Source organism: Chelon labrosus, assembly GCF_963514085.1.
Source record: "Chelon labrosus genome assembly, chromosome: 7".
Lineage (NCBI taxonomy): Eukaryota > Metazoa > Chordata > Actinopteri > Mugiliformes > Mugilidae > Chelon > Chelon labrosus.
In genome coordinates this window covers 6,404,988-6,414,721 of record NC_140343.1, presented here as the reverse complement: position 1 = coordinate 6,414,721, position 9,734 = coordinate 6,404,988, and the positions used below count along the sequence as shown (strand labels likewise).

The following is a 9,734-nucleotide window of genomic DNA, read 5'->3' as shown; positions in this document are numbered from 1 at the left end:
TACAGAAGATGAATGAATGAATTAATCAATTGAGTTTCTCACTATTGGTTTGAATTAACGTCTTAAAGTTGATTTGTGGCTATGAACAGGGTTTTTTTTGTGTCCCTAATGTGCAACCCTTACACTCTTTCTATCCTGGTTTAGAATAATCACAAAAATAAACATATAAATAAACGTAATCTGTTGCAAAAAAAGAAAAGAAAGAATGAAAGGTAGACCCAAACTATAACTGGCTGAGTGGGTTTGCTGAATCCTGATTTCTGTGCCTTCTCTCAAATCGCTGGCACCTGCCTCCCTCGCCTCCTTGCAAAACTGTTTCATAGCAACAACAGCCATGGCAACTGCCACAGCACCATGCTCCCTCTGATGCTGATATGATGGAGAGGGGATATTCTTTTTCAAAACATTTCAAATATTTAAAAAAATAAATTATTGGATTAGGAGAGGACGCCATGTAAGTCTTTCACGCAACGCTGCACACATAAACAAGTAAAATGTATTATTTCAGGCAATATTTTCATGAGGGAAAATATTACAGTAAGAATGAAACACAGACAGTTTTTAAAAGATCAGCAGATATTGATTCACATTGAAAAAGGCAATAAAATAGCAAAGATTTAAGACAGAAGGAACATGAATACGTATAAGTGTGGCCAGATGTGCGTAACTCTTAATTTTAACCTTCTTCTTCTTCTTCTTCCAATTATTAGTTGCGCATTATTATTATTGATAAGGAACTTCGCATTTTTTTGCCCTGCCTTCTAAAATATATTTTCCAAATAAATTAATCAAAATGCATTGTCACCATTATTATTTTTTAATTAACCAAACAAGCCTCTTTCCATTAACGCATCCACTGTAATCCCACGCCACACAGCAGCAGGGGGCAGCTCCACACACGGACACGCAGACTCGATCCAGGAGTGCTCAGTCGCACCAACTCTTGGTGGATTAAAAACACCCCGACACCTCCGGAGGGGGCTCCCCGAGCGCCGCCACCGATGTCCTGCCATGGACGTGGAGAGCTGGAGGGCGCAGACATTTGGATCTACCTTTGACCCGCGGAGAGATTCGCTGTCTGTAGGCCGACACTGTGCGCCATGTGGAGGCTACCTGCAGGACGACAAAATCCAGATAAATTAGATTACTGGATTGACAACAACAGATTATAGCTCTCCTACTTCCTCGATGCTTCATAGGAAAACCGCAACAATTCTGATCATACGAGGAGTTTTAAGAAATACAGGTAAAGCATTTTTTTGTATTTTAGTTTTTTTTTAGTTTTTCTTGAACTGTAAATGATAAAAAAAAATAGAAACAGCATTTGGAGCAGGGGGCAAGAGAAAGGTCGCTGTAGATGAGCTGCAGTCATCCGAGACAATCAGGTTTCTTAGTGTAGGATTCTGATGTCAAATTGTTATTAGTTGAAACCTGAAAGAGAAAAACAATCTGGCACTTGCCTGGCTTGCTGCACCAGACACTGGTAAGCAGTCTGGTCAACTCGATGTTATTGTCTGTAGTGAATAGATGGGGCCAGCAGGTACAACCCTGTTGTTGTTTCCCCTTTTTGTTCAAACTGTTCTCACCTGTAACTTTATGCATTTGTCTAATTATCCATTCGGTTTTGCACAAATGATGTAGAATATGTTTATATTTGAATAAATTCTACTCCTTCAAAAAGATGAAGCTTATAATCAAACTGTGGTCGTGCTGTGGTTGTTTGAAATACCTATTACAGTCGTTGCTCTTTTCTGTGTATGTGTTAGACTGGTGTGGACTGTTATATAACATCTAAGAAGCAAATTCACAGATATTTATCACAGCAGCTTTGAATGCGTAAATGGAAAATACCATGGAGTCCAGTCTCTGAGATATTGCTGGAAGAGATAATGGTTTATAGACATTTTCAGTCATTCATTCATTCATCTTCTGTAACCGCTTGTCCTGTGAAGGGTCACGAGTTGGGCTGGAGCCTATCCCAGCTGTCATCGGGCGAGTGGCGGGGTACACCGTGGACAGGTCTCCAGTCTATCGCAGGGCTAGACATTATCAAACTGTATTTAATTTGTATTTAACTTATAAGTTGGGATCATGTGTTGGCTGGTTTATATATCTATCCATCTTCCTCTTCATCCTCCAGTGACCATAAAAAAAAAAAATGTGGCGGTAGAGGAGATAAGGTGCCAATCTAGGTGTCTTGTACCAAATAGAGTCTAGTTTATAAGGATGAGGCCTAGTCACAACATCACAGATGTGTTTACAGACATTCTTTGCATTCACTCCAGGTATAATAGATTAAAGATATGCAATACAAGTGAGTTAAGAGACTCAACATGCACTTCATGCATCATGCTCCATGTAGAGTCAGTTTAGATTTTATTACCATGTACCAAGAGTCTTTCACTGCTGTTTTCTCTCAAACACTTGGACAAAAAAATAGAATTAGGCTGCTTATTGAATTATACAGTGCACACAGAGTTGGTTAGTTTGACAGATAGAGGCAGTGAAAAACTACAGTCAGGCAAAGATATCGATTCTAATATCGGAGGTGGATGAGGGACATCGGGCTATCTAGGGGGTCATAATGAATGAATGTAATATTGTGTGTCTGTGAGGGCAGGACATGGTTTTGGAATTTCTATTAGAGATTATGTCCCTGATTTTAAAATAAATACTCACTAAGAAATAAACCTTCAACATAAACTGGTTGCAGACTTTGACGTGAGAATATTGTTGGAGGTGAATGTGTCACCCTCGCCGATATTAAAGCGCCGTTTGGATAGAGGGCGTGCGAGTGTGAGCAGAAAGGGGCGTGAAAACAGCCGGCCAAGCGGGAAACGCCGTGTTGCATTGTGTCCATAATCCCCAGATGAAAGCAGCAGCCGATGGGAAGCAAGTTTATTGAATTATGTGACGAATCACACGGAGGATGAAACGGTTTCTGTGCAGTGTGACAGTTTTCATTGCCGTGGACGATAGACAGATTGTGTGGTGTGGACTTAGACAGAGAGACAGAGTGTATAATCCCCTCCAGTGGGGAGGGGAGCAGGATAATGCTAACAGTAGAGAGACTTGCAGACCCTGCTCGGCTGCTCTGCCGTTGCCATGGCTGATAATCAACTGACAGCTGATACACTGTACTTTACTCATATTGAGTGTGAGGCCTGAACTGTACAGCCACATCCCTCTTTGTTTACTTTTCTCAAAAGGTTTTCCAAAGAAACTGTTTGGAGTTCTGTTTGGAGTATGTGCGTGTGTGCTGTCTCTATTAGCTTTATTGACATCAACCAACTCTCTTGCTCTGAGATGCTGAAAAAATATCTTTAACCACTGACTGGTCATCCTGTGGTTTGGCTGCCTGTATAGCAGTGTGCTGCTGCTGCTGCTGCACAGCGATCACATGGTGGACAGCTTTAACTCAGGCAGCTATTACCGTCCACGTCTAATAATAACCCCTAAAGGCGGCGCCGTGGAAAGATGCTGCAGAGTTACGTCTGACCGGCGGTTTAAGGTGTAATTGGATGGCGGATTGTAAAGGCACAAGAACATGTTTACCTCGTTGAATGGCAGACTTAAGTATCGTAGATAAATTTTGTAAGGGATTAAAGGATTGAAAAGACACAAGACCTTGTTTACCTCTTTGAATGGCAGACTTAAGTTCCCCCAGATACCTGTTGATGCAGATGATTGACAAGAATGAATGTGATTTAGGGGCAGATGATTACAGGGAACATAAATATAATGATGTAATGAACAATATAATACTTTAAATTAAATAAGTGTCTGCAGTATACATATGCATATGCATCATCTTATAGTTATTTTCATCTGAAGTTTCTATCATCTTCTTAGTTTTGCATAAACAGTATACACCGATCAACCATAACATTATGACCACCTTCTCAATATTGTGTAGGTGTCCCTTGTGCCTCCAAAACAGTGACTCATCCGAGAATGGACATGGGTCTTCTGAGGGTGTCCTGTGGTGTCTGGCAACAGAATGTTGTTAGTGGGGGGCCTTTGACGGGAGGGGCCTCTGTGGATCATCCCACAGATACTTGATCAGTTTGAGATCTAGTGAATTTTATAGGCCAGGTCAACACCTTGTGTTGCTGGGGATGGCTGCTGCCATCAAGGAGTGTCATTGCTATGGGGTGGGGATGCCTGGTCTGGTCTAGGTGGGTCCTACATGTCTAAGTAATATCCACACCAGTGAATGCCAGGTCCTAAAGTTTCCCGACAGAACACTGAATTGCCACAAGATGATCAATGTGATTCACTTCTCCTCATAATGTTTTGGCTGATGGGTGTATTTAACAGTTCTTATCTGTGTGTTTTTAAAACATATTTTCCTTATTTTAATGGTATATGTTGTAAATGCTTACTGTTATTTAAACTGTCTGCTTGGTCTTGAATCTAAATTTGCTTTAACTGCTGTGAGTTAGGGCGGCGCAGACGTTTAGTGGTCACTACTGACACATCACAGCGAGAAAGTTCTTGGTTCAAACCACATGTCTCTTGAAAGTTTGTACGTCTTTGTCCTGCTCTGGCTTCCTCCCACAGTCCACGATGAAGACATGCACGTTGGGGCAGGTCGCCCTATGATAGCTGGGATAGACTCCCTCCCACCCTCCCTGCGACCATCTAGAAGACCAGCGGAAATAGATAATGAATGAATGATGTTATTTTCTATATATATCAAGACATTCTTTGTATTTGTGATAAATGAGTCTTATTCAATTCATAATGCTATCGCTCAGATATTCATGTTGTTTTGATTCATGTTAGTGCGTGCATGTGTGCACTGACCAGTCTTGTTTCTTTGTGTGCTGCTTTCCAGGTGTTTTTATGTGACTGTGCTCCCTCCAGCCTGGCAGCCATGCTGACCAGCTTCATGGAGGGTATACTGTGCTGCCTCACCTCAAAGTCAGCCAACGTCGTGGCTCCCGTGGAAACCTCAGAACCTGCCGATGGCTACGAGTTTGTGGAGGTAAAACCGGGCCGCGTCCTCCGGGTTCGACATATCATCCCCGACCGGCCGGTGGCGGAGGAACCCAGCGGGCAGGGTGGGAGTGTGAGCTGCAAACGAAAGATCACGGTTTACCGCAACGGACAGCTGTTCATCGAGAACTTGGGTGACAGGGCGAGCGCTGAGCTGAAAACCTGCCAGAATGGAGACACTGCACCCAACAGCACTGTCGAGGTTGAACTTACAGACTGTAACTCCTCGCCGCCCGTCAGCATCCCGGAGGCCAGGTCGGACTCTGTCACGGCTGGAAACAACGGGACGTCAGAAACGGGAGCAGCAGGAGATGCACCTGCTGCTGGACACGCTGATCAGTCACAGCAGCCCAGGAAGCGTAGGCGGAAGCCAAAGCGCACCGTGGTGATCGACTGCGAGAGGAAGATATCAGCCTGCAAGGGGACACATTCAGACTTGGCTCTGTTCTTCATCCACGGTGTAGGAGGCTCGCTGGATATTTGGGGGAGCCAGCTGGACTTCTTTTCTCGGCTGGGCTACGAGGTGATCGCCCCGGACCTGGCAGGCCACGGAGCGAGCTCAGCACCACAGATATCTGCAGCGTACACTTTCTACGCCCTGGCCGAGGACATGAGGCTCATCTTTAAGAGATATGCACGGAAGAGGAATATTCTCATAGGACATTCTTATGGGTAAATTAAGATCAATACACTCACACAGTGGGAAGGAAATCCAGGAGGGTTCAGGAAGTCTCATCAGCAAAAATTTAAATCTCAAAAGCATTTTAAAACTCTTAAGCTGCAGAATTTTCCACAGAAAGAAGATCACCTATTGGTTTTATAAGTCCTTATCGCTGTTTGGTTCTTTATGATAGTAGAAGAATCCCATTGGTGCAATAATGACATGAAGTATACATTAACTAAACATTGTTAAAGATGCATTACAGCCCTGAAACAAGTAGGTGTTTAATCAATTAGTTCTTCTTCTTCTTTTCTTTTCGACTGTTCCCTTCAGGGAATCCTCTTCCTCTTCTCTCACACCAGCTACCTTCATGTCCTCCTTCACCACATCCATAAACCTCCTTCTCCTCTGGTCTTCCTCTAGACCTCCTCCTTCCTACCCGGCAGCTCTAACCTCCGCTTCCCTCAATTCAATTCAGTTCAATTCAGTTTTATTTATATGGCGTCAGTAACAATACAAATTGTCTCAAGACGCTTTACAAAACCCGGCCTAAAACCCCCAGAGCAAGCCTGAAGGCGACGGTAGCAAGGAAAAACTCCCTTTTAACAGGAAGAAACCTTGAGCAGAACCCAACTCATATGGAGGGACCCATCTGCCTATGGCCAGCTGGGTAGAGACAGACAAGAGAGAGAAGAGAACAGCAGGAGAAACAAGATAAACATACATCTGTCATAGATACATAGATATCTGACTAAAGCATACATGTAGAATGTAGGGGGAGGAGGACACACAGCAGTTAACATGCTATACGGTAACAGCACAGAATTGCATGAGTAGATAAGAAGTTAGAGGACAAGAGCTCTGTGCCAGAGAAAAGAAAGTGGAGGACGCAAGACAGGAGAGAGAAGAGAGAAGAGGACATGTGCTCGGTGCATCATCCCCCAGCAGCCTAGGCCTATATCCCTCGACCAATATAATCACTGTCCCTCCTCCGAACATGTCCAAACAATCTCCATCTCAACCCGGCCTCTCTGACTTTATCTCAACAGAAGATTAATGAAAAGTTTAATGTACTCAGTGCATATTTATTTGAGCTATTTGCACGGAAAATACTCAAAACACATTTTCTCTCTTCGGCCTCTCAAATGTCAGCATCTACTGTTTTTTTTATTCTTTCGATTATGAACAAGCGTCACTATTTCTATTCACAATGTGTAGAATAATTTATCAAATTAGGATTAAAAGCCAATCAAGGTAATTCCTGCTCGATGTCCTGATTTGTTGCTCATTAAAATATGTGTTATTGTTTCTACTGCTGCATCTGCCTGCAGATCTTTTGAAGAATAAATACACTCTGCAGTAACTCATGCTAAAAGTCAACATGATTACCTTGCTTCTGCCGGCCTTTCCTCTGACCGGCCTTCTGTTCTGCTCGTCCAGTGTGTCGTTCTGCACGTTCCTGGCCCACGAGTATCCGGATCAGATCCATAAGATGGTGATGATCAACGGCGGTGGTCCCACAGCTCTGGAGCCCAGCCTCTGCTCCATCTTCAACCTGCCCACCTGCGTGCTTCACTGCCTCTCTCCTCTGCTAGCCTGGAGCTTTCTCAAGTAAGGCTGCAAAAAAAAAATGAGAAGAGTAAATATAACACAGCTCTGTCAGTGAGGCTGAAGAGTTGAGGTGGGAATTTTAACCTGCTGAAGCTTTAATGAAATTAACACAAGCTGCTGCAAAGGAGATATTCAAGCCAGTGTAATATGTATGCTGTGTTTTTAATTCACCTTTTAAATTGATGTTTAACGTCACCAGATTTTATTCTAATGCCGCTTGTAACTCGTCGTGAATCTCCTCTGCTCTGCCTCCTACAGGGCTGGCTTTGCTCGGCAGGGTGCCAAAGAGAAGCAGCTGCTGAAAGAGAACAACGCCTTCAACGTGTCGTCATTTGTGCTGCGCGCCATGATGAGTGGGCAGTACTGGCCGGAGGGGGACGAGGTCTACCACGCTGAGCTCACGGTGCCCATCCTGCTGGTTCATGGCATGCACGACAAGTTTGTCCCCGTGGAGGAGGACCAGCGCATGGCCGAGGTAATGGAGCTCCTTCAGATCGTTCTGTGGAAGCAAGAAAACACGTTTAAAGGTCCTAAAGCACGCATATATAGTCTAGGAATCTCATTTAAGAAGGTCACATAATATTAATGTGAAACAGGTCAACCTTAGCTACATCACTGCTCCTGTACTTATACTGCCTATAGAGCATTTTAGTAAAATTTTTTTATATGGCCTGTTTTTTAACTGCTCTACTAGGCACACACACAAAAACACTTTAGGAACAACTAAAAAAACATGAAGAACAGCACAAGGTGTTGACCTGGCCTCCAAAATTCACTAGATCCCAAACTGATCAAGTATCTGTGAGATCCCCTCCCCTCAAAGGTCCCCCACTAACAACATCCTGTTGCCAGACACCACAGGACACCCTCAGAAGGCCCATGTCCATTCTCTGATGAGTCACAACTGTTTTGGAGGCACAAGGGAGACCTACACAATATTAGGAAGGTGGTCATAATGTTATGCCTGATCTATGTAGCTGTCAAAATGTCCCATCTGTCTGATAGGACGTCTGTGTAGAATCATTCTCTGAGAAGAGACAGAAAATGAACGAAGCCCAGATCACTTCACCTTTCAGTGAACTTACCAGGATGTTTTGGAGGATCACATCTCACTAAAACTATAGAGGGTCCTCTCAGACTGAACAAATAAGTCATCTGACTGAATTGCACTTCCATTTCAGTTTTATCTGACACATAGCAGCTCAGAGGACCGCATCACGGCTAATACCATAAAACAATTGTAACTTATGTTTTCTCCCTGAACTCTTTTTGTCAGATCCTCCTCATGGCGTTCCTGAAGGTCTTGGAGGACGGCAGTCACATGGTCATGATGGAGTGTCCCGACTCCGTCAACACGCTCCTGCATGAGTTCTTCCTCTGGGAACCGGCCGCCCCTGCGCCGTCAAAGAAAGATAACAAAGCTCGCCCAGAGACAGCCAAGGCTCCAAGTGACAACACCAAGACGATATGTGAGCCCGCCAAGGTCCGGCCGGCGACTGCAAAGCAGGCCTCATCAAACGGCAATACGGAGGAGAAGCCACAAAATAACTGAGGATTAAAGCAACTGTGGGTTTTTTTTTTCATGAATCGTATGCGTCCCGAGGAACTGAATGGGTCTGTGCTAACAATGATGAGCCTGAAGGGCCAGTTTATCTGAACTAGTGCTGGTGTCGGATGGACATGTGAAGGTTGGACGCTGTAGAGACGTCAGTTAACTGCGAGGCTGAAGGAAAAGGAGCTCCAGTATTGTAAGAAGACAAAGATGGGCCACTCATAGCCCCCGGTCCTGGACATACAGTACGTACATCAGGGGACTATACGGTTGTGCCTTGAAGTGGTTTGCTGTGAGGATGCTTAACAGCCAAGCGGGACAAGGAAATGGAAACAGTCACATGCAGCCATGAGGGCAAAGGTGAAGATGAACAGCTGCCAAGTGGCAGAAGAGATAAATGTTGACTTCTCTTGTCGGTTTTTGCACAAAACAACTGATTGGTGGTTGTTACTCTGCACTATGTGACGCAACAGCTAAACTTAGCTGGACAGTAAAAGAATCTAATGTGTTAGCACCCTTGAGGTTTACTATCAAATAGTTTGGGGTGTATTTTGTGGCTGCCATACACAAAATAACCGAACAGTATATAGGTTAAGAATTAGTGTATTTTTTCTGTTCTTTGACACCTCGTAGACATAAACCTCGATTATATATTGTTTTTTTGCACAGTGCATTCAATTTTCACAAAATTACAAGCTATACCTCCGGCTCGTGGTGGCTATGGAATTTTAAAATGAATGTCTAATGATTGTGATTGTGTTTGGAAGAATGAAGAAGTGCTGACCAGGAGAGAAGTGAAAGAAAATATACTGGGAATTGTTATTCTGTCAAGCGTACGCCGGTGAGTTTAGCAATAGTCGGGGATCGGGAATGAGTCATAACCTCATGTGAACAACACAAACCATGAGA

At 43.9% G+C, this 9,734-nt stretch overlaps 1 protein-coding gene across 1 annotated transcript; it reads left to right on the top strand.

Moving 5' to 3' along the window:
* The first annotated feature begins 4,876 nt into the window (after positions 1-4,876).
* abhd8b (abhydrolase domain containing 8b) lies at positions 4,877-9,407 on the top strand. Its single transcript, XM_084549162.1, has 4 exons — positions 4,877-5,673; positions 7,103-7,273; positions 7,532-7,748; positions 8,550-9,407. The coding sequence occupies exons 1-4, from the start codon at positions 4,880-4,882 to the stop codon at positions 8,823-8,825; spliced, it is 1,458 nt and encodes a 485-aa protein (XP_084405288.1). The 5' UTR covers positions 4,877-4,879; the 3' UTR covers positions 8,826-9,407.
* The last annotated feature ends 327 nt before the right edge of the window (positions 9,408-9,734 follow it).